Source organism: Phyllobates terribilis, unplaced genomic scaffold (genome assembly GCF_046119375.1).
Source record: "Phyllobates terribilis strain yellow unplaced genomic scaffold, ASM4611937v1 Scaffold_8__6_contigs__length_399053987, whole genome shotgun sequence".
In the NCBI taxonomy this organism is placed as follows: Eukaryota; Metazoa; Chordata; class Amphibia; order Anura; family Dendrobatidae; genus Phyllobates; species Phyllobates terribilis.
In genome coordinates, this window is record NW_027362768.1 from 23,930,362 (window position 1) to 23,956,237 (window position 25,876).

General features: G+C 41.0%; 1 protein-coding gene across 6 annotated transcripts in view; it reads left to right on the forward strand.

Annotated features, from left to right (window-relative positions):
- PTPRC (protein tyrosine phosphatase receptor type C) overlaps window positions 1-25,876 on the forward strand; it is a 199,295-nt gene that overhangs the window by 149,689 nt on the left and 23,730 nt on the right. For all 6 annotated transcript variants that reach the window (XM_073642882.1, XM_073642883.1, XM_073642884.1 and 3 more), the window contains 9 exons: window positions 14,480-14,679; window positions 15,887-15,947; window positions 17,237-17,345; window positions 18,897-18,931; window positions 20,159-20,268; window positions 22,603-22,693; window positions 22,769-22,845; window positions 25,383-25,419; window positions 25,505-25,602. In XM_073642882.1, the coding sequence (XP_073498983.1) occupies window positions 14,480-14,679; window positions 15,887-15,947; window positions 17,237-17,345; window positions 18,897-18,931; window positions 20,159-20,268; window positions 22,603-22,693; window positions 22,769-22,845; window positions 25,383-25,419; window positions 25,505-25,602 (818 nt within the window). The remainder of the gene's footprint in view (window positions 1-14,479; window positions 14,680-15,886; window positions 15,948-17,236; window positions 17,346-18,896; window positions 18,932-20,158; window positions 20,269-22,602; window positions 22,694-22,768; window positions 22,846-25,382; window positions 25,420-25,504; window positions 25,603-25,876) is intronic.

A 25,876-nucleotide genomic window follows, 5' to 3' on the forward strand; every position in this document is an offset into this window, starting at 1 on the left:
TAATGAGTCTTTTGAGGGTGTAATAAGAGCTATTCCTCCTGTGCTCAAACGTAAACCCATTAGTATAGTGTGACTGAACGATTAGGCCCAAAAGGGATGGACACCCTGTGGCTTTTTAGGTCATATATTCATATATATGGGGTACAATATCCCCAATATCACATTTGCCAGTAAATACGACCATACCCTGCTGACAAACCATGCCACTGTTATTTCATTAGAGCTGGAAAAAAATCAATTTCAAATGATAGACATTTTTCAAAATGGAGGAGTGTAAGAATGTTGCAAAGATGAGCACATTCACAGGATAAAAGAACATCCAGGGCAGCTTCCACTCTCTATATATTTTTTTTTAAAGGGACAGTGACTACAGGCTTCTGAATTCTCACAGCGCATGCACTGCACAATTTTAGGATTCTGGATGGTCATGTCAGCACAAATATAGGATTTGCATACTTATGGCCACATTCTGACTAGACGTTTCTGTCCTCACTCAATTTATTGTCGTTGAGTGAGGACACGCATGTCTAGTTGGCATGTGACCACTTGTATGTAAATCGCCGGCACAAAAGAAGTCAGAAGTCTGCAGTCACATAGAATGACTGCAGACTCATCAAAAACTTGGTCAACCCATTTAATGCTCCTAACAAATAAAATCATGAGAATTAGTCAGTATCACAAATAACATTTACATCCAGATACCTAATAGATGATGTTGTCTCTGGAGTCGTTCTCTTTATTTTCTTCTTCATCTTGTCCAGATGCCATGATGAATTTTCTCATCCACAGCTCGTATCTGCAGACTTCCATCTTCTCCTGTCTTCTGCAGCACATCTCGACATGATGCCCTTAAAGATATCAGTGTCATTATAATGCTTCTGAATAAAAATATCTGCCCTACACTGAGCCCCTGAATAACTTATTGCCCCTCACTATATTCCCTGCACAAAATATCACCCCCACACAGTCCCTCTTATAATACATGCTCCCCACACTGCACTCTCCTTTCCATACTGGGCCCCCTCTTCACATTGTCCTCATACTGTGTCCTTCACACTTGGTCTCTGTCAGAGTAATGGATAGTATACGTACAAGAAAAATCAGACTTGTGAATAGAACCTCAATCCAAATCATTAACTAATAGGAGAATGACGGATAAGGCTGTAGTGCTTGTCATTATTCTAGCTTAATGAGATTGCTGTGGATATACGTATCTTGGCTGTACCAATGACTGTAGATGCAAAAGACTTGGCCTTCCCAAATGGTGACTCTTGAAAAAAGACCCCATTACTTAAAATAAAATTCTATGCATATATAGTTATTAGTGTTGAGCGAGTATGTTCTGTCCGAGTACGCTCGGGCCGAGCTCCGAGTATTTACAGCTGCTCGGTGATATGGTTGAATCTCTCCCGTGTGCATGATTTGCAACTGTTTGACAGCTTTATTACATGTGAGGAATGTGTAAGAAATAGACATTCCTCACATGTAATAAAACTGTCAAACAGTTGCAAATCATGCACGTGGGAGCGATTCAACCATATCACCGAGCAGCTATAAATACTCTGTGCTCGGCCCGAGCATACTCGGCGAAAGGGTTAACAGAACATACTCGCTCAACACTATTAGTTATCATATAACACTGCTGCTGCTATGCCTGGACTAAATATTACCTACAGACTGTTATAAAACAAAATAAACTACGCAAACCATTATTATTAATAATACCACTATACTAGGTCCAAATAATATTGCCACACCATGGCTTCTACCATTACCACTCCATGTTGAAAAAATAATACCAATACAGAACAAAACACACTACACAAATATTACCAATAATGCCACTATATACAATACCTACCACTACAGATTGACTAACTAATGCCACCAAACTATTGCTGAGCATTTTACTGTAGTTTTTAACCACTGAGATCAAAATAGTTTAGCAGCAAAAAAATGAAAAATACACCAAAGATACATAGAAAATGGAACATTTCTGCTGTCGATTTCTGGCCGTAATACCTTTTTTATGTATAAAAAAGCTGTGTGAACATATCGTTAGGGTGATATTGTGTGTCCCACTCAGTAGGGCTATGTTCACATACAGCATTTTTGCAGCATTTTTTCTGCAGTGAAAACCTGCTGTATTGGCAGTAAAATCGCTGTATTCAAAATCCCCATTTTGCTGCATTTTTGCAGCATCTTTACCAGCATTTTAGCTGCGTTTTTGTTGTATTTTTTGCATTGTTTTTTGGATGAGGATTAAATGTGTGCTTTCTCTATAGTACATGTTTAATAAAGTTAGTTTTAGTTACTAGTGATGAGCGAATGTGCTCACCACTGCTCGGTACTCACCCGAGCATCACGGTGCTCGAAAAGCTCGGCGCTCGACGAGTATTTCCGGGTTGCTCGGGCGGGAACTCGGGTCCCCTCCCTGCATGTTTGGCGCTCTTTAGAGAGCCAATGAACATGCAGGGATTGCCTGCCACGCACTGTAATGCTGTAGCAATGTTGGTTGTGGCATTACAGTTATTGGCTGGCCACACAGCGTTATCAGGTCTATATCAGACCTGGCGCCGCTATGCTCGTCACAGTCTACCCCGGAATCAGGCAGAGTAGGGACAGCTGCTGCTGAGTCAGGGAGAGATTTGCTTGTTTATAGTTAGTATAGGTATTCCACAATATATATAGCCAACTGAACTAACAGTCCTTCTGAGGACTAATCCAGCTGCATATATTCAGTGGTGAACTGGTGATAGCAGAAGTTAGACAGGGAGGCAGGGTATGTGGCAGACTGCAGGGCATATAGGCATATAGTGCAAGAGGGTCCGTTGAACGTCCTGTTATTATAGGTATTCCACAACATATATATATATATATATATATATATATACTGTATATATATATATATACACACACATAGTCAAAATTGTTGGTACCCCTCGTTTAATGAAAGAAAAACCCACAATGGTGATAGAAATAACTTGAATCTGACAAAGGTAATAATAAATTATAAATCTATGAAAATGAGCAAATGAAAGTCAGACATTGCTTTTCAATCCTGCTTCCACAGAATTTAAAAAAAAATGAAACTCATGAAATAGGCCTGGACCGAAGTGATGGTACCCCTGAAAATAATGTGACAAAAGGGACATGTTAAATCAAGTTGTGTCCACTAATTTGCATCACAGGTGTCTACAATCTTGTAATCAGTCAGTGGTCCTGTATATAGGGCTACAGATACTCACTGTGCCGTTTGGTGATATGGTGTGTATCACACTCAACATGGACCGGAGGAAGCAAAGGAAAGAGTTGTCTCAGGAGATTAGAAAGAAAATTATAGGCAAGCATGTTAAAGATAAAGGCTATAAGACCAACTCCAAGCAGCTTGATGTTCCTGTGACTACAGTTGCACATATTATTCAGAAATTTAAGATCCATGGGACTGTAGCCAACCTCCCTGGATGAGGCCGCAGGAGGAAAATTGATGACAAATCAGAGAGACAGATAATACGAATGGTAACAAAAGAGCCCAGGATAACTTCTAAAGAGATTAAAGGTGAACTTCAAGCTCAAGGAACATCAGTGTCAGATCGCACCATCCGTCGTTGTTTGATCCAAAGTGGACTTCATGGGTGACGACCAAAGAGAACACCATTGTTGATAAAAAATCATAAAAAAGCCAGACTGGAATTTGCCAAACTACATGTTGACAAGCCACAAAGCCTCTGGGAGAATGTCCTATGGACAGATGAGACAAAAATGGAAGTTTTTGGCAAGGCACATCAGCTCTATGTTCACAGACGGAAAAATGAAGCATATCAAGAAAAGAACACTGTCCCTACTGTGAATCATGGAGGAGGCTCTGTTATGTTCTGGGGCTGCTTTTCTGTATCTGGCACAGGGTGTCTTGAATCTGTGCAGGGTACAATGAAATCTCAAAACTATTAAGGGATTCTAGAGAGAAATGTGCTGCCCAGTGTCAGAAAGCTTGGTCTCAGTCGCAGGTCATGGATCTTGCAACAGGATAATGACCCAAAACACACAGCTAAAAACGCCCAAGAATGGCTAAGAGGAAAACATTGGACTATTCTGAAGTGGCCTTCTATGAGCCCTGAACTAAATCCTATTGAGCATCTTTGGAAAGAGCTGAAACATGCCGTCTGGAAAAGGCAACCTTCAAACACGAGACAACTGGAGCAGTTTGCTCATGAGGAGTGGGCCAAAATACCTGTCTAGAGGTGCAGAAGTCTCATTGATAGTTACAGGAATCGTTTGATTGCAGTGATTGCCTCAAAAGGTTGTTCAACAAAATATTAAGTTAAGAGTACCATCATTTCTTTCCAGGCCTATTTCATGAGTTTAATTGTTTTAAAAATTCTGTGGAAGCAGGGTTGAAAAGCAATGTCTGACTTTCATTTGTTCATTTTCATATATTTTTAATTTATTATTACTTTTGTCAGATTCAAGTTATTTCTGTGACCATTGTGGGTTTTTCTTCCATTAAACGAGGGGTACCAACAATTTTGACCACGTATGTATATATCCATCTGAACTAACAGTCCTTCTGAGGACTAATCCAGCTGCATATAATAAGTGTTAGGCAGGCAGGCAGTGTATGTGGCAGACTGCAGTGCATATAGCGCAAGAGGGTCCATTGAACGACCTGTCTGCTGCTGCTGTAATAATTACAGATATATGTAGACATAGCCCTAGATATCAGGGGCCAGGGCAATTTTTTTTTTTTATCTTAATTCTGGTTATTTGCTTAAAAAGCCATACAGAGTACACCATTTTTCTGCTCCATTTGCTTGTTAGCACTGCAGAATACAGCCAGATCTGTTAAATATTTCAGCGATAAAAATCCAGAAATTTGAAATCAACGTGGATTATATTGGCCTCCTTTTCCATTCTATTGCAGTATGTCAGTCAAGCTATTCACACTAGGTGTCTGTGAAGAATAGTATTAGTAAATTACAGGCCTCCTATTTAAAACCGTGGTTCTCTGTCAGACATATCACCTATAACAGTGTTCCAAAATCAGCCATTTCTTTCATTTTTATTTTGTTGCAGTGTGTCGGTCAAGCTATTCACACTAGGTCTCTATGTAGAATAATATTAGTAAATTACAGGCCTACTATTTAAAACCGTGGTTCTCTGTTAGACGTATCACATATAACTGCGTTCCAAAATCAGCCATTTCTCATGAACATGGAAAATATTGTCCTTCATTTAAAATGTGCATGGCAAGGTACGGGGAAGTGGACGTGATGGTGATGGTGTATGCAGAGGCCGAGGACATGGCCGTGGGCAAGCTGAAATTGTGCCACAACAAATACCCACACCTTGTCGCTCGACCTTCCTGTCCCAATTACTAGGGGACCACAGTACAACACTATTAAACACAGAGCAATGTCAAAAGGTTGTTGGTTGGATAGCAGATAATGCTTCCAGTCACTTTGCCACCACCACCACCTCGTCTTCCACATGGTCAAGTCTCAGTAGCTATGAGTCTAGACCGCATATTCCTCACCCTGATCCTCCTTCCTCCCACCATTCCAATTGCCCGGAGACAACTGATTCCACACTTGGACACTCAGAAGAGCTGTTCACTTTTCCATTTGTAGATTAGGGCCTCTCGGCCGGCCAGCTTCAAATGACTCAAGAGGATAACACGTGTAGCAATGCCCAAATATTTAAGCAGCCACGGTTACATGAATGCAACGGTGGGGAAGTGCAATTACTGTCACAAGAGGTGGATGATGATGATAAGACATAATTGCCAGAAAGGCAGGAGGAGAACCAGGGTGTGCAAGTGGAAGATGAGGTGGTGGATGATATAGTAACTGACCCAACCTGGCAGAGGGACATACAGAGTGAGGACAGTAGCACACAAGAGGAGGGAGGCTTGGCACCACAACAGGCAGGAAGAAGCAGTGTGGTGGCCGCAGACACAAGGTGGGAAAGTTTTCCCCGTAACGCCAACAACACAGAAGTTGCCTGTACAACTGTTAGGTCTTCTCGAGTCTGGTTGTTTTTAAAGACTCTGCAGATAACCCCAAAAAGGCCATTTGCACCACCTGCCATGCCAGCATCATCAGGAGTAGCAAAACTAGAAACCTGACCACCACCAGCATGATCAGGCACAAGGCAGCAAAGCACCTGACAAAGTGGGCCAAACCCCAGGGTCCAGAACCAGTGTCGGTGGGTGACACCACTGCTTCTTCCTCTATTGTGCGTGCACGCCAATCCCCTGTCCATAGCGCATGCCAAGATGCCTCCCGCCCTGCACATGTCGTTGCACACTCTCAACTAGCACCATCAGCAAGCACTTCCACGTCCTTGTTCCAGCGCTGCGTTCAATTGTCCCTACCCCAGTCCTTAAAATGCAAGCGGTAATTACGCAGCCAACGCCCCACAGGCCACACTACTAAATTCACACATTTCGCGAATGCTGGGGCTCGAAATGTTGCCTTTCAGGTTCGTGGAGACGGAAGCTTTCTGCAACCTGATGGCGGCCGTCCCTCAGTACTCGGTCCCCCCCAGCCACCACTATTTCTCCCGGTGTGCTGTCCCCGCATTACACAAGCACGTGTCCCACAACATTAGCCGTGCCCTCAACAACGCAGTTACTGGGAAAGTACACCTAATCACGGACACGTAGACAAGTGCTTGTGGACAGGGACGGTATATCTCGCTGATGGCACACTGGGTTAATATGGTGGAAGCCGGGACCAAGTCAAACCTTGGGACGGAATACATCCTCCGGACACCGAAGTTTGCAGGCCCTGGGTCAATCAAGGTTGCCCCCACATTCTACAGCTACTGCACCTCCTCCTCCTCTTCAGCCTCCATCTCCGAAAAGACCACATCAGTCGCAAGCTGGAAGCACTGCAGCACTGCCTCGGCCAAGTGGCAACAGGCTGTGCTGAAGCTAATATGCTTAGGTGACAAACCGCACAACGCTCAAGAGTTTTGGACAGCTCTAAAAGAGCAAGCAGATCTGTGGCTGACACCACTGACCCTACAGCCAGGCATGGTTGTGTGTGACAATGCCCGGAACCTGGTGGCGGCTCTGAGGCGAGATGAGCTCATACACATACCATGCCTGGCCCATGTGCTTATCCTCGTGGTTCAGCAGTTTCTCAAAACCTACCTGGATCTGTCGGATCTGCTTGTCAAAGTATGCCACCTGTGTGCCCCTTTTAGAAAGTCAGCTACAGCTTCCGCCGCTCATGCTGTGCTTCACAGCGTTTGCAGCTTCCGGCTCACCGACTGGTGTGTGATGTCCCCACACGTTGGAACTCTACATTCTAGATGTTGGGAAGGATTTGTGAGCAGAAAAGGGCAGTTGTTGACTACCTGCATCAACAAGGCCATCAGTATTCAGGTCAGACTCCACACATAAAACCTCAGGAGTGGACATGGGTGTCAGACATCTGCATCATCCTCCAAAACTTTGAGGACTCCACCAAGATGGTGAGCGACGATAATGCCATAATTAGTATCACCATCCCACTTTTCTGTCTTCTGAAACGTTCTCTGCTTATAATCAAAGAGGATGCATTGCAGGCGGAGCACGATGAGATGGAGCAAGGAACCTTACAGGGTGATTCCACACAGCCCAGCCTCATCTCATCTCAACGTGGATTGGGTGACAATGAGGAAGAGGAGGAGGAGGAAGAATAGGAGCTAGTTCCCTACGTTATAGATGGTACTACCTGCACAACTGCCATACCTGCCATGTCTGTTCAGTGTGGATGGCCTGAGGACAGGGAGGAGGAGGATGAGGAGGAGACCATGGTCAGTCGTTCTCTTGGTGAGGACACGGAAGTCTTGCCTCTTTGCAGTCTGGCACACATGGCTGGCCCATGTGCTTAACCTCGTGGTTCAGCGGTTTCTCAAAACCTACCTGGATATGCTGGATCTGCTTGTGAAAGTATGCCACCTGTGTGCCCATTTTAGAAAGTCAGCTACCGCTTCCGCTGCCTTTGCTGTGCTTCAGCAGCGTTTTCAGTTTCCAGCTCACCGACTGATCTGCGATGTCCCCACGAGTTGGAACTCTACATTGCAGATGTTGGGAAGGATTTGTGAGCAGAAGAGGGAAGTTGTTGACTACCAGCATCAACAAGGCCATCAGTATTCAGGTCAGACTCCACACATAAGACCTCAGGAGTGGGCATGGATGTCAGACATATGTACCATCCTCCAAAACGTTGAGGACTCCACCAAGATGGTGAGCCATGATAATGCCATAATTAGCGTCACCATCCCGCTTCTCTGTCTTCTGAAATGCTCTCTGCTCACACTTAAAGAGGATGCATTGCAGGCGGAGCATGATGAGATGGAGCAAGGAACCATACAGAGTGATTCCACACAGCACAGCCTCATCTCATCCCAACGTGGATTGGGTGACAATGAGGAAGAGGAGGAGGAAGAACAGGAGCTAATTTCCTGCGCTACAGACTACCTGCACAACTGTCATACCGTTTGTTCAGCGCGGGTGGCCTGAGGACAGGAAGGAAGAGGAGGAGGAGGATGAGGAGGAGAGCATGGTCAGTCATCCTCTTGGTGAGGACACTGAAGTCTTGCCTCTTTGCAGTCTGGCATACATGGCTGAGTTTATGTTACGATGCCTTTCCCGTAACCCTCACGTTGTCCAAATTTTGGATGACAGTCATTACTGGTTGGTGACTCTTCTAGACCCACGATACAAGGAGAACTTTCTGTCTCTTATTCTCTTGCAGGACAGGCCTAATAAAATGGTGCAGTACGAGAAGGCCCTTGTTGCGGAATTTTTGAAAAAATTCCCATCTGAAAAAGCTGGCGGCAGAGGTCACAATTCATTGGAGTACAGGCGAGAGAGACACAAATGCAATCCAGCAGAGGCTGGGGAACACTATCAAAGTTCAGGGACAGTTTTCTCAGACCCTCCCATCGCACAAGCCCTGAGGCGTGGGGTACTGTCCCAAGGAGGGAAAAGTTTTGGAAGATGGTGAGGGTGTACCTTGCTGACCATACCAATGTCCTTCGTGATTCCTCTGTGCTTTATAATTATTGGATATGCAAGCTGGACACGTGGCATGAACTGGCTCTCAACGACTTGGACATCCTGGCCTGCCCTGCCTCTAGCATTTTGTCAGAGAGGGTTTTTAGTGCCACCGATGGAATTATAACCGATAGGCGCATCCGCTTGTCAACTGAAAATGCTGACAGGCTGACTTTTATAAAAATTAACAAAGGCTGGGTTGGGCCAAACTTCTCAACACCACTGAATAATAGCAGCGTAACATAAACTTAAATACAGTGTTTTTTTGGGGAGGTCTAACTCTATTCCCATGCACCTCTGTCTTCACACTCAGACATGGGTATACGCTTCCTGATTTTGTCTATTTGCTCTTGTCCTCCTCCTTCTCCTCATTCTCATCCTCCACATCCTTCTCCATATCACCACCATATCTACCATATCACCATATCTACGTCTCTTGCAAGGGGCATTGGAGTTCCTCCAAATTTTTGGCAGCCATTGCATTCACTGCATAGGCAAACAGTATGGGATACCACTTCCTAATAATGGGAACATTGTTTTCAGGAGGCCCTTTGACCTCTACTTCTCTTGCAAAGGGCATTAGGTGCCTCCAAATTTTTGGCAGTCATTGCATTCACTGCATAGGCAAACAGTACGGGAGACCCACTTCCTAATAATGGGAACATTGTTTTCAGGAGGCCCTCCGACCTCTACGTCTCTTGCAAGGGGCATTGGAGTTCCTCCAAATTTTTGGCAGCCGTTTCATTCACTGCGTAGGCAAACAGTATGGGAGACACACTTCCTAATAATAGGAACACTGTTTTCAGGAGGCCCTCTGACCTTTACATCTCTTGCAAAGGGCATTGCGCGCCTCCAAATTTTTGGCAGCCATTGCATTCACTGCATAGGCAAACAGTTTGGGAGACCCACTTCCTAATAATGGGAACATTGCTTTCAGGAGACCCTCCGACCTCTATTTCTCTTACAAGGGGCATTGGAGTTCCTCCAAATTTTTGGCAGCCATTGCATTCACTGCATAGGCAAACAGTATGGGAAACCCACTTCCTAATAATGGGAACAATGTTTCAGGAGGCCCTCTGACCTCTAAGTCTCTTGCAAGGGACACAGAGTTCCTCCACATTTTTTGCAGCCGTTGCATTCACTCCATAGGCCAACAGAATGGGAGACCCACTCCTTTTTAATGGGAACATGTCGTATTCGTTACTGTAGCCCAGATCCATGTGTCTTTAAATTGTTAGTAGGGTTTTTCCTAAATGTTGGCAGCCGTTGGACTCACTGCATACCCTATAACTGTATAGCAGACCCTCTCCTTTCTAATGGGGACATGTCATTACTGTGGCCAATCTTTATGTGTCTTTAAATTGTTAGTGGGGTTTTTCCTAAGTTTTGGTAGCCGTTGGACTCACAGCATACCCTATAACTGTATAGCAGACCTTCCCCTTTTTTAATGGGAACATGTCGTTACTGTGGCCCAACTCTATGTGTGTTTAAATTGTTAGTGGGGTTTTTCCGAAATTTTGGCAGCCGTTGGACTCACTGTATACCCTATAACTGAATAGCAGACCCTCTCCTTTCTATTGGGAACATATCATACTCGTTACTGTGGCCCAGCTCTATGTGTCTTAAATTGTTAGTGGGGGTTTTCCCAAATTTTGGCAGCCCTTGCAGTCACAGCATGGGCATTACCACTATAGGAGACCCACTTCTTTAATGGGAACATTTTTTTTTATTGAGACCCTCCTCTATATCTCTTCAAAGGGGTATTGGGGTGCGTCCAAATTTTTGGCAGCCCTTCCAGTCACTGCATACGCAATAACAGTATAGGAGACCCACTCTTTAATAATGGGAACGAAAAAGGATAGCCGACTGCTGGCCCTTTAAGAATAGTAAGGCTGTAAAAATAGTGTTTGTGACCTAAATGAAACAGGATGTGTCTGATGAAGTTTCACACACCACATGGCCAGATAAGGTTGTAAAATGTTAAAATGTCATTTCCCGGTGAATGCATTTGTCACGGTTGAAAGCAATGCAAAAGTGCAAAAACGCATCAAAAACGCTACGTGTGAACATAGCCCAAGGTGTGGAGGAGCATGTTTGTTTTTGGTTATATATTTTATTTATTTTGCCTTATATACAAGTCATTACCCTGGAAAGGATGTTCCTTAACATATTTCCCAGGAAAATCCATTTTGATTTTGTATTTGTATGTTTTATTGTGAGTCCGTAAAAGTGGCGTTATAGCTCTGACAATGTCATTCACAGCAGTGACCTGGGAGTCAGAAATTCTTCCAGGGATCTTCCCCATGCTGTTCCCATGTCATTTGAGCACTGTTCCCATCGATTTGGGCAATTTTTAGGCCCTCTGCAGACCGCCCATAGACTTGCATTGGGCTCGTTATATTCGGACCGAGCACTCGAGCATTCCAATTTGCTCCACCCGAGCATTGAGCACCCGAGCATTTTAGTGCTCGCTCATCACTGTTAGTTACCAATAATGCTGCAAAAATGCAGTGATAAACAATGTTGCAAAAATGTTGCAAAAACGCTGAAAGAATTGACATGCTGCAAATTTAAAACTCTCAAATTTAGTTACGAAAAAAAGCGTTTGCATGAGATTTCTGAAATCGAATAGCTTTTGCTGGTACTGTAAAAAGCAGCTTATATTTTGCATAAAAAACAGCAAAAAATTGCAGCAAAAATGCTACATGTGAAGAAAGCCTTATATTGCTTCTTATCTGTCACAAACAGTTATAGCGCCCTTTTTCTGTTCGCACACAGTAACAGTGCCCCGTTTTTGTTCCCATATAGTAATAGTCCATCCTATGTGTGCTCTAGACAATAATAATGACCCCTATGTGCTGCAAATAAAATAATAATGCACCCTCTGTTCTCCATAGAAAATATAGCGCTCCATTGAAGCATAGACAGTAATCATTCCTGTTTAACTGGAATCTGTCAGCTGTCTTTTTACTATAGAATCTGAGAGAAACATAATGTAGAGACAAAAAGCTTGATTCCAGGGATGTATCACTTACTTTTGATAGTTTCCCTGTTTTTTATGTAGATGTAGCAGAGCTAAGACTTCTTGGCTGTGTATAACCTGGCTCTCTCTCCTGACTGGTAGCTTTCTGTGTACACTGTGAATTGTCAACAAGCTGTCAATCAGTGATGGGAGCGGGGTTACACAGATTATCCAGTCTGCTGTGCACATGAGAACTAGTCCTGCAATGACAGTCTCCTGCTGATTAAACACTGATTGTATTGAAACTACAGCACACAGCCTAATCAGTGACTCATCACTGTAATCAGGCTCTCACCTTCTACATTAAGCTGCTCTAAGATTCAAAAGCAAAAACCTGCTGAGAGATTCCCTTTAAAAGTAAAAATGAACCTTATGTGCTCTTTTGAAGGTTATACTGGCCTTTCAAGTAATAATGCCCTCTGAGTTCCCACTTCAAGAAATAATTCCGCCTGAGTGGCCTTTCAAGTAATAATGCCCTTTAGTAGACCCTTCAAATAATAATGCCCCTTGAGTGCTCACTTCAATTAATAATGCTCCCTGAGTGCCCCCTCAAAGTAAAAATACATTCTGAGTGCTCCCTCAAGTAATACAGAAGAAAAACTGTAGGGGAACAAAAGCGCACAAGACTATCAGGTGATACCCTTTTAGCTGCAAAGGAAAGTAAAAGGAAGGTGCTCACCTGAGCAGGTTGTGTGCAGGCACAACTCCTATGAACACCTGAAGATATCAGCTGCTGCTGCCTTGTTGCTGGGGATGATCTCCTCCAGGATAGTCAAGCAATTTTGACGATAACACGATCAGGCGGAGCTGCTGTAATAATGAATCCTTAGGACCAAGAGGAGTTGAACGGTTTTTATTTCCACAATGCGTTTCAATGCTGGTCTAGTGTCTTTTTCAAGTGTTGAAACGCGTTGTGGAAATAAAAACTGATCCTAAGGATTCTTTATTACAGCAGCTCAGCCTGAAATCCCTCAAGTAATACAGCATATTGAGTGACCCTTTCAAGTAATAATGCCTCCTCTGTGCCCCCTTATATTGTCATAATGCCACCTTTGTGCTGCATCATCTGTAAAAAATAAAGCTATAAAGCTTTCACATGCTTATCATCTTACGGACGCTGACATCTTAGAGGCTGCAGGTCTACAGCATCCTTCGGCCTACGAGGCTGAAAGTGATAGTGCAGCAAGCCCGTAGCTTCCTACAAAACCCCAAGATTCAGCTTTATTAGGCTGTGTACCCACTATGCGTTTTTAAGCGTTTCCACAGCGGCAATTCCGCCGCAGAAACGCTTAAAAAACGCTTGGTAGAAGGTCTGCAATGTTCCCCAATGATAATTCGTATGTGCTGTGCACATGCTGCGGAAATTTCTGCTGTGGATTATCATTGCGGAAAAATCCACAGCACTACCAATTATTTTGCATAATAGCGGCGTTTTTGCCGCCATTGACTTGCATTGAATCGCTTAATATCCGCATGACTACATGTGCACATGCGGATATTAAGCGATTCAATGTGCGGATGGTACCCGGATCTGGAGAAGAGGAGACTCTCCTCCAGACACGGGTACCATAGTACCTGTAAAAAAAAAAAGAATTTAAAATAAAAAAATACATTATACTCACCTTCCGATGTCCCCCGGTCTCCTTAGTGATGTGTCCTGGCTCCCCGGTGGCTCGCGATGGTCTAACAGGACCTTCCATGACGTCATTTAGTCATGTGACGGGTGACACGACCGCTGACGTCGGCGGTCGCGTGACCTGTCACATGACTAAATTACGTCATGGAAGGTCCTTTTACACCACCGCGAGACACCGGGGAGACCGGACGCATCGGATAAGGAGACCGGGGGCCATCGGAAGGTGAGCATAATGTTTTGTTTTTTTTACCATTTTTATTATTTTTTTTAACTAACTTGTTCACACTATATAAAATCCATGCCGGTTGCATGGATTTATATAGTGTGACCAAGTTGTCAGGCACTTTCCAAGTGATGCTAAAATCGCTTGGAAAGCGCTTGACAACCCGCATGCGAAATCACATGTGCAAAACGCGTGACAAACGCTTGGCCCTGGCTGAAAAAACGCATGGAAAATCTGCAGGCGTTTTTTCTGTCAGGGAGATGCAGAAACGCTCAGGAAAAATCCAGAGCATTTCTGCATCATGGGCACATAGACTTAGTGTTATGCTCACAAAGATAAAGTTCAAAGTGGGCCATCACCGGATCATGTGGCAGTGCCTCAGAGAAGGCCTCAGAAATGTTGTACCTCTTGGAATTTTGTGCCTGGTGCAATAATGCCCTGTGTGTGAACCATGCGATGCTACTGGATGTTAGATTTCTGTCATCATTGTACTACCTGATATGTTGATTTTGTGTCCATATAAATCTCTCATTTATGTTTGCATTCCAGTACCAACTGAAGTTGAGAATATGGTTGTAAAAATTGGATTAGCAAATAATGAAGTCAAAGTTGATTGCAAACAACCTAAACGTATTAATGCAGAAAACGGAGTATACGTACTTTTAGTAGATGATGTCAAAAATGCTGAAAATACACATTGTCACTTTCTTATAAAAGATCTGTACTACCTGACGACATATTCATTTACGGTAAGAAAAATATTTTTACCATTGAAAATGTGAATAAAAAGTTTGCCATATTTCATGGCAGGTTATTTGCTCAACATGTTAAACCACATTGGGAAAGATTTGTTAATATAGGTGAAACTACAGCAAGAATGATACACAGCACTTATCCCTCTCACAGATGGCCCAAATAGATACATCAAGGACCCAATATATACTGTACCTATTAATAGTGGATTTGAGTTATCCCTTCTTTTGATATCATTAAGCTTGGTTCACACAGGGTGTTTACTTAGCAGGTGGATGGGTATCGGTACATGTAAGGCCTCAGTCAGACGTCAGGATTTTTGATGTCTGAAAAAGATGGACCCAGTTTAATCAGTGATTTCCATCAGATTTTCTTCAGGGTTTCATCAGAGTTTTGTCAGAGTTTCATCATTTTTTTTCACTGTTGTGAAAATAAAAGAAAGTTTCTCCACCTTCTCCTAAAAAAACAGACAGCACAAGGATTGCACCTGAATTTTACCAACCCATAGACTTGTATTGCAAATTTTGATTCAACACTCGGCTCAATATTGAACATGTCTCCACAATTTTGCACAGTCTACATGGTCTGAGGAAATGATCTGATATGTGAACAGCCCCCTAGACAGTCATAGGTACCCATGAAAAAATGGATAGCATTCGAACATGAAAAACTGATGCGTGAATGAGGCCTAACACAAATGGTTGCTTATGGGGCTTATGAAGGAAAGAGGCCAAAATCAGGTGGCGCCATACTTCTTCTTCATGGGCAATGTTAACTTGCACAAGGATTGGTGTCCATATTAGCAAGTAAGATAAGGGGATTGGCAACAAGTTCTTTTTGCCCTACAAGTTTGGTGGGATGAACAATCCTCATACTGTCCTATGAACGTTAGCATGGACATGTGTATGGAGCTTTACTTAGGGAGTATTGGTCAGATATAGGAAAATAAAGAATTTTAGTAAAGAGTAAAAAAACTTGTCTTCTGAAGCGTAAGGATTTTTATGGGTAATTGTGTTCATATCATTACTCTGACCTATAAATGTACATCATTCATTTTTGTTTGCCAAAATTACTTTTTTATGATCTGTTACCTAGGAAAAGAACAAAAAAGAGTCCGGCCACACCTTTCATTATTCATTTATAGAATCTTGTTACACAGAATCAAATCAGACGTGAAAACCTAATTTTGCATTTACTTTGCAGGTCTTCTATAAAAATACTAAATACGCAGGACCGCCTGAAACAAAGAAAATAACAACTAGGTGTAAGTACATCAAAGGATTAATTTTTGTAGAGAGAACCTTTCACTTTTAGAAATCTTCCTAAACGACTATTATGTGCAGATAGCTTATGTATCTGGATATGAGTAAATGCCTGGATAATGTTTAATTATTATCCCCGATATCACTTTCACTCTCCTCCAATAAGGACACAAATGGTCTTTGCTTTGCAAACTAATGAAGCATTTAACAGTCCTCTATACTAATATCTAAGCTTAGGTGTCCAGGGGATGTGCTACAATGTAAACCACAGACCAATTGTGGACTTATAGCAGGAGATTGAAAGTGAGTTCAGAAGTAATATTTGCATTGTTGGAATCTGTCAGCTATCCTTCCTTTCTAGGACTGTAGATCAGGACTGTTTCTCATGAGCAGATTAGCAATAAACTTGTTTTCCACACAAAGGGTAAGCAAATATATTTTGCTATGATTCTTAAAATCAAGGGATAATAACAAAATTGTATATTAAATGTATTCTGTACCTTTACAAGTGATGAACCCTTGTATGATTCTGCAGCAGCAACCTTTGGTGTTCCAATGGGGTAGCATGCTCTTTTTATCACTGTTATAATATGTTGGCTACTAGGACAGTTGTCTATATAGAGATATAGCTAGAAATGACTGGGACACTTAGCAACATTTTGAATGCCTTTTGCTCTTCAGAGCAGGTACCATCTCCATTCAAAAGTGAGGTTAATCATCATCTGCACACACTTCCCAGACTTTTATTAAAAAAAAAGCAAATGTTGCCTAATGGTAGACATGTTCTAACCTTTTTGAGATGTATAGTGTAAGAGGATGACTGTGACAGTCATGTGCTTCTCCCATGATTAGAAAAATGGTTATAACCTGTGTATATTAAAAAGTGTTTTATTTTTCTTAGAACCTTATGGGCACCAAGGTGCACAGTTAATGTATTTCTATAATATGTGGAAGACTCAATGTGTTCTGATAAATGTATTAGATATAGGGAAAGGATAAGATTAGTGTTTTCCTATACACATAACCATTTTTCTAATCAAGGGAGAAGCACATGACTGTCCCGGTCAACCCTCTTACACTATCAATTTCTAAATGTGTTCAATGTTTTGTTGTGCATGAAATATGGCTATAAGATTTCCAAATCACACTGCATTCTTGTTTTATGTACATTTTACACATCGCCCCAACTTTTCTTGAAATTGGGGATGTATTTTATTTTAGAAATGTACAACAATGTATTTTTTTTCAGTAACCTTCAGTATTTTTCCATCATTTATTTTGTGTCTTCCAGATAATGATAAAGCCCTCATTGGATTCTTGGCTTTTTTTATAATTATCACTTGCCTGGCCCTGATCCTCGTTATGTATAAAATCTACAAACTGCAGAAAAGATCTTCATGGTAATGTGGAAACTTCTTTTATAATCATACACACAGCTTGGATTCATTCATATACTTTAACATATTTGTAACTGGAGCCTCCACCTACTATGGACCATTTATACATTGTGGCAGAAGGACTTTTGACTTCCTCAGGCACCAGAACTCTCTTCAGACAACACTATGAAGATAACCTGATTATAATTTATATATCTACCCAAAACATCGCCACCCTCTAACCCTTTATGTCAGTTTGGGCCCTTTTCTTGTTATTACTTAGTTTTATCAGTCATCGTTTCCATCATGCCACCAACATTAATGAAATACAGTTGTGCAACCTTGTAATTCTGCAGGCGGGATAAGAGTGACAGAAGCATAGGAGGGATGGAAGGGACTTAGAAAAGACTGCTATTAGACTCTGCACTGTTGGTGTGTATAAGAGCAGTATACACAAATTGAGAAATGTTGATACTTAAGATTATTTGCAAAGTTGATTTACTGTTACTGCTATAAATTAAAATGCAGAAAAAAATAGTCAAAGAGGTGTACATACCATTCAAACACAAATCAAGTCTGTATGTGAATCTGTAGCTTTTCTATTTGCCATCATTGTTATCACCATTAAACAATGTACTAGTTCATGGCTAATTTATCACTTCTGTTTAGTAAAGTGACCTTGACTTCTAGTTGTGGTGTCTAGTCAGGAATGGATCCCACTTCTTCACCCAATAGTTGTGAAAAATTTGTCCCTCTTAATTAATATTAAGCATTGCGAAATTTAATTTACAATCCAGTATTACTGTAATAATTCAATCTTAAGTGGTCCTTCACACTTTCGGATTATAGACTAGAGGAGAATGTGGTCAATCTCTTTAGCGATCCAATCACAGGAAGAAAGAGCCATGCATCTGTGTTTCATGTGATCATGGAAGGTTTTTAGCTTCCACTCATCTTTACAGATTTTTACCATAATGGAGAGAAAAAACCCAAAGGGAGGATTTATTAGGACTGGTGTCTTAAAATTAATCTACAGTACCTAGAGTAAGGTGCACTTATTTTAATTAGATTGGCACATTACTGGCCTTCTGTCTAAAGTTAGTGATTGTCCAAACTGAAATGAAAAGTCTGCAGTCACCCAATAAAATTGCTATCCACACACTGTCACAATTCCCTGCCGGTAATCCCCATGTGGTGGGTGGTCACAAGACCAGATGTATGTTGTGATATTTGTGGTCAAGTGCCGAAGAGATTCTTCTCATAAATTCTCTTCAATTGAGAGAAGCCAAATGAGTCTAGTCGGCAGAATAGTACGGGTTTGCCTTAAAGATTATGCTGGCATAGATTTTGTCTTAAAATAATGATAATGTCTGGTAAATATGTTGGGCTGCATGGGGTCCAATTTTTCTTTATACTGAGTACTGCTCACCTTTCAAAAATTGGCAACAAGAGCAGAAAACAGAAAAAGGTTGCAAATCATTGTGCAAATGGGATAATTTGATATTTTTTTTCTTGTTTGTCTTTATACATTTTCACGTTTAAAAACCGTGCTAACCAATATTCTTGTTATTTCAGCAATTTTCCAGATGACTTTCCACTAATCGAGCAAGGTAACTGGTTTTATAATATAAACCTATTTAAAGTAAAATGCCACAAGTTGTATAACTGTTTTTAATAAACTATTTTTGCATAAATTCTCACTGATAAATGCCTGTAAAGAAATATTCACATGACTTGTTGCAGAAACTTCACAGACTGAAAATAAATGTATCAGATTAGGTTTATGTTGGTATGACAGTGGGGCAGAACTTGTGCGCACATCAATGGACACAGATACAACACGGTTCATTTGAAACAGGTTTTACTTCAAATAAAACAGAACAAAACCGATAAAGAAATAGGTGCAGGGCACAGAAATATATGAATAAAATTACATTTTATTTTTGCCAAAAATTAAAACAATTCTTTTAATTTATGTCAGAAATAAAATTTAATTTTATTCATACATTTCTGTGCCCTGCACCTATTTCTTTATCGGTTTTGTTCCATTTCTATGTGCATTTTGGCCTACTTACTTTATGCTAATTATATATATATATGTAGGTTTATGTATAAAATAGGACAGGCAAACATAATGGTTAAAGACTCTCGTGAAGGGAGCAAAAGGTTTCACAACAACATGGTAAAGAGTGTGGTCAGCACTTCACCCCTCGGGAACAGATCTTCACATTTACACAATTATAGGAGCAGTCTCTAAGCTTCACAGTTGTATGGCTAATCAGCAACAACAGCAACTGTTTCCTATAGGCCATGGCCCCACCATCAGTATTCAGTCAGTATTTTTTCTCAGGAGTAGGAGCAAAAACCAGGTGAGGAACAATCAGAGAAAAGGTATAATAGAAACAAGTCACCAATTCTGCATTTATCTCCCACTCCTGGTTTTGGTTTCCACTCCTGAGAAAATATACTGACCAAATACTGATAGTGGGGCCGTGGTCTTAGGGTATGTGCGCATGTAGCACTACCCTGGGAAGAGAACTTAGCTAAGAGCTATGTGTGCACATTAATCTATTGCTTAGAGACTGGGCTTCTTGTTGCACAAAATTGCTCGAGTTACTGTAAAATAATGGGCAAATTGCCTCTTCAGAGAGGAAGAGGACTAGAACTCTATAGCGCCACCTGTTGGAAGCAATGATCCTATAAGTCATTATCAAACCTTTAACAAGTCTTGCAACGGTTTTAGGATTAAATAATGACCGTCGTGCGACTGTGATATTTGTGTCACTGTCATCTTCTGTGAGCTTTTTTGTATCACATTTAACCTTTATTTTTTAAAGACGATGAGAAACAGCTTTTGAACATTGAGCCCATCCCAGTAGATCAACTCCTTGAGACATACAAAAGAAAAAATGCCGATGAGGGACGTCTATTCCTTGATGAATTTCAGGTAAAAATTGAAAAATATTTCTGATTTTTTACAGTAAATTTGAATGTACAGTACTGACCAAAAGTTTGGACACACCTTCTCATTTAAAGATTTTTCTGTATTTTCATGACTATGAAAATTGCACATTCACATTGAAGGCATCAAAACTATGAATTAACACATGTGGAATTATATACTTAACAAAAAAGTGTGAAACAACTGAAAATATGTCTTATATTCTAGGTTCTTTAAAGTAGCCACCTTTTGCTTTGATGACTGCTTTGCACACTCTTGGCATTCTCTTGATAAGCTTCAAGAGGTAGTCACCGGAAATGTTTTTCACTTCACAGGTGTGCCCTGTCAGGTTTAATAAGTGGGATTTCTTGCCTTATAAATGGGGCTGGGACCATCAGTTGTGTTGTGCAGAAGTCAGGTGGATACACAGGTGATAGTCCTACTGAATAGACTGTTAGAATTGGTATTATGGCAAGAAAAAAGCAGCTAAGTAAAGAAAAACGAGTGGCCATCATTACTTTAAGAAATGAAGGTCAGTCAGTCCGAAAAATTGGGCAAACTTTGAAAGTGTCCCCAAGTGCAGTTGCAAAAACCATCAAGCGCTACAAAGAAACTGGCTCACATGAGGACCGCCCCAGCAAAGGAAGACCAAGAGTCACCTCTGCTTCTGAGGATTAGTTTATCCGAGTCACCAGCCTCAGAAACCGCAGGTTAACAGCAGCTCAGATTAGAGACCAGGTCAATGCCAAACAGAGTTCTAGCAGCAGACACATCTCTACGACAACTGTTAAGAGGAGACTTTGTGTAGCAGGCCTTCATGGTAAAATAGCTGCTAGGAAACCACTGCTAAGGAGAGGCAGCAAGCAGAAGAGACTTGTTTGGGCTAAAGAACATAAGGAATGAACATTAGACCAGTGGAAATCTGTGCTTTGGTCTGATGAGTCCAAATTTGAGATCTGTGGTTCCAACCACCGTGTCTTTGTGCGACGCAGAAAAGGTAAACGGATGGACTCTACATGCCTGGTTCCCACCGTGAAGCATGGAAGAGAAGGTGTGATGGTGTGGGATGCTTTGCTGGTGACACTGTTGTGGATTTATTCAAAATTGAAGGCATACTGAACCAGCATGGCTGCCACAGCATCTTGCAGCGGCATGCTATTCCATCTGGTTTGCGTTTAGTTGGACCATCATTTATTTTTCAACAGGACAATGACCCCAAACACACCTCCAGGCTGTGTAAGGGCTATTTGACCATGAAGGAGAGTGATGGGGTGCTACACCAGATGACTTGGCCTCCACAGTCACCAGACCTGGACCCCATCGAGATGGCTTGGGGTGAGCTGGACCGCAGAGTGAAGGCAAAAGGGCCAACAAGTGCTAAGCATCTCTGGGAACTCCTTCAAGATTATTGGAAGACCATTTCCGGTGACTACCTCTTGAAGCTCTTCAAGAGAATGCCAAGAGTGTGCAAAGCAGTCATCAAAGCAAAAGGTGGCTACTTTGAAGAACCTAGAATATAAGACATATTTTCAGTTGTTTCACACTTTTTTGTTAAGTATATAATTCCACATGTGTTAATTCATAGTTTTGATACCTTCAGTGTGAATGTACAATTTTCATAGTCATGAAAATACAGAAAAATCTTTAAATGAGAAGGTGTGTCCAAACTTTTGGTTTGTACTGTATATTGGGGCGTGGTATAATGTTACTAATCAGATTTGTTATGTTACAAACTACAATGTTACCCACTAGTTTTGGATACTTTGGGTTCAAATTTTGGGATGAAGGTATAATAATCCATCAGTTAAGAAGCCAACCTACTGTATATGTGGTTCATTTCTACTCAGAACAAAATGAAAGCGTTCCTACAAATCCCTGGTGCTCTAGGGTAAAATAATACCTAGGGATCTGCTGGTTTACTCATCTCCCAGGTTCCAGGATTGTTCCTAGCGTTCTGTTTCTGACAGTAAGCTGGATGCAGTCTTTACTGATTACTGAGTGTGGTCCAATGTTTTCCACAGACCCATAGACATGAATGTGTATGTGCGATTTGATTATCGAAGGCAACTTGGGCATGCAGTGATTTTTTTCCTTGGAGTACTCAGTTCGAGGAAAAATCAGACATTTGTATAGCCCATAGAATATCATGGGGACGAGTCCTATCCATCAAAACGATGGATCGCACTTGTCTGATTTTTACGGTTGACTGCATGAGCCCTTAGAAGCGCAAATATTTAGTGCTTGTGAAAATAATGAATGATTCACTCAGAAAGAAAAAGACAACATTTAAAAAAACAAAAATAAAACAACATTTATCATTTATTTGCTTTTTCTTTTTAGAGTATTCCACGAGTGTTTAGTAAATTCCCCATCAAAGAAGCCAGAAAACCATGTAACCAATCTAAAAACCGTTACATTGATATTTTACCTTGTAAGTAAATTGTTTTATGTATTACTGATGATTTTGGAACATACCGAACTGACTGATCACTAATTCATTTTACAGATGATGTCAACAGAGTGGTCTTATCTGAGATACATGGAGAATCAGGATCAGACTATATCAATGCCAGCTACATTAATGTAAGGCTAAAGGCTTTGTTATAAAATCCAACTTAGCCGTCTATGATCTTACCTTAAAAACTTTACTACACTTAAAGAAGCACTCCTCCTCCCATCAAAGTTTATACGCTCTTAATATACTGCAATCATCATGTTATACAGCACTGAGTACTTACAATTGCTTATTTTTCCCTTCTACACATTTAATTCTTCTGTTTTCCACTAGGTTTATGACATCATGTGATTAAAAATTGACTAACTGAATCTTTCTAAGCTCTGTGTAGAAACAGGAGGTCAATTTTTCCTGTATGACTCATAAGTAGCTGCAAAAGTCCCTGGCAGGGGGAAGAGGAGCAGCTGGGTCAGGAGTTGAAGAGAGGAATGATTTCTGCAGGGACAAGAAACTTCCTGTTTCTGTATAGAGACAGAGAAAAGAGAAGAATTAGCTGGGTAAAAAGGCAAAATGAGCAATTGTAACCGCACAGTGCTATATAATATCATGATTGCAGTATATTAAGAAGATAAAAACTTTGATGGGACTGCTTTTTTTAAGGCTTTATTCACACATCAGTACTTTTGATAACTATTTGTATGCCAAAATGAGGAGTGTCTCCAAAACACTGAACAGGTGTCAATATTTCAGTTATAATTTTTCTCTGTAAGTTCCACTCCTGATTTTGGCATATAAACACTGGTGCAAGATGCTGACAAAATACTGACATGAGAATGAGGCCTAAGATACACACCATCTCTCCTATCAATTTTGAGCATTGAGCCAGCATATTTTACACTGATTGCAGAATTATTAGGCAAGTTGTATTTTAGAGGATTATTTTATTATTGATCAACAACTATGTTCTCAATCAACCCAAAAGACTCATAAATATCCAAGCTTAATATTTTTGGAAGTTGGAGTGGGTTTTTTTTAGATTTGGCTATCTTAGGAGGATATCTGTTTGTGCAGGTAACTATTACTGTGCAGAATTATTAGGCAACTTAATAAAAACCAAATATAATCCCATCTCACTTGTTTATTTTCACCAGGTAAACCAATATCAGTGCACAAAATTTAGAAATAAACATTTCTGACATGCAAAAACAAAAACCCAAAAAATTAGTGATTAATATAGCCACCTTTCTTTATGATGACACTCAACAGCCTTCCATCCATAGATTCTGTCAGTTGCTTGATCTGTTTTCGATCAACATTGCGTGCAGCAGCCACCACAGCCTCCCAGACACTGTTCCGAGAAGTGTACTGTTTTCCCTCCCTGTAGATCTCACATTTTATGATGGACCACAGGTTCTCTATGGGGTTCAGATCAGGTGAACAAGGGGGCCATGTCATTATTTTTTCTTCTTTTAGACTTTTACCGGCCAGCCAGGCTGTGGAGTAGTTGGATGCATGTGATGGAGCATTGTCCTGCATGAAAATCATGTTTTTCTTGAACGATACCGACTTCTTCCTGTACCACTGCTTGAAGAAGTTGTCTTCCAGAAACTGGCAGTAGGTCTGGGAGTTGAGCTTCACTCCATTCTCAACCCAAAAAGGTCCCACAAGTTCATCTTTGATGATACCAGCCCATACCAGTACCCCACCTCCACCTTGCTGGCATCTGAGTCGGAGTGGAGCTCTCTGCCCTTTACTGATCCAGCCTCGGGCCCATCCATCTGGCCCATCAAGAGTCACTCTCATTTCATTAGTCCATAAAACCTTTGTAAAATCAGTCTTAAGATATTTCTTGGCCCATTCTTGACGTTTTATCTTATGTTTCTTGTTCATAGGTGGTTGTTTTTCAGCCTTCCTTACCTTGGCCATGTCCCTGAGTATCGCACACCTTGTGCGTGTTGATACTCCAGTAACATTGCAGCTCTGAAATATGGCAAAACTGGTGGCGAATGGCATCTTGGCAGCTTCACGCTTGATTTTCCTCAATTCATGGGCTGTTATTTTGCGCCTTTTTTGGCCAACACGCTTCTTGCGACCCTGTTGGCTATTTGCCATGAAACACTTGATTGTTCGGTGATCACACTTCAAAGGTTTGGAAATTTAAAGACTGCTGCATCCCTCTGCAAGACATCTCACAATTTGGACTTTTCAGAGCCCGTCAAATCTCTCTTCTGACCCATTTTGCCAAAGGAAAGGAAGTTGCCTAATAATTAAACGCACCTTATATAGGGTGTTGATGTCATTAGTCAACACCCCTCCTCATTACAGAGATGCACATCACCAGATTTACTTAATTGGTAGTTGGCTCTCAAGCCTATGCAGCTTGGAGTAGGACAACATGTATAAAAAGTATCAAGTGATAAAAATACTAATTTGCCTAATAATTCTGCACACAGTATATATGTAAAGCTTTGCTTTAAGTTAATGAAATAGAATAATGTCTTCCATTGAGAGCTAATTTACATAATTAGCAAAACGCTTGTGTGCTGCTAGAAAACATCTTATTTATAGATTGAATATTTTCTTTGATACAATGTTCTTTACTGTAACTCTATGTCACCTCTAAAATATACTGTTTATATCTCATTTGCTTCATACTTTTATTTAGGGATTTAAGGAACCAAGAAAGTACATTGCTGCTCAAGGTAAACTTCATGCTAATAAAGGTGACCTGATTATCTTAGGTTATACATTAGATTTTCTTTATATTTAATTGTGGGATATTTACAGGCCCCAAGGAGGAAACTATGAATGATTTCTGGAGGATGATCTGGGAACAGAAGTCAACAATCATTGTGATGGTCACCCGCTGTGAAGAAGGGAATCGTGTAAGTGTAAACTAGTGATTAAACCATTTTAGAGCTCAGGACAAAGCTAGATTGCAGAAATCTGGCATGTATCAATTTATGCAAAAAAAAGTTGACAATAGTTTTGCATTTTCACATAATTCTGTTTCTGTTTTTGTCACATTTTCTATTTACCAACAAAACCGAAAAGAAACAATCTAAAGGCCATACAATAAAATTACATAATCTTTATTAGTATCAAAACAATCCATCGCAGGTCATGTAAGTGAACAGAGCACAATACAAAGGCTGTGCA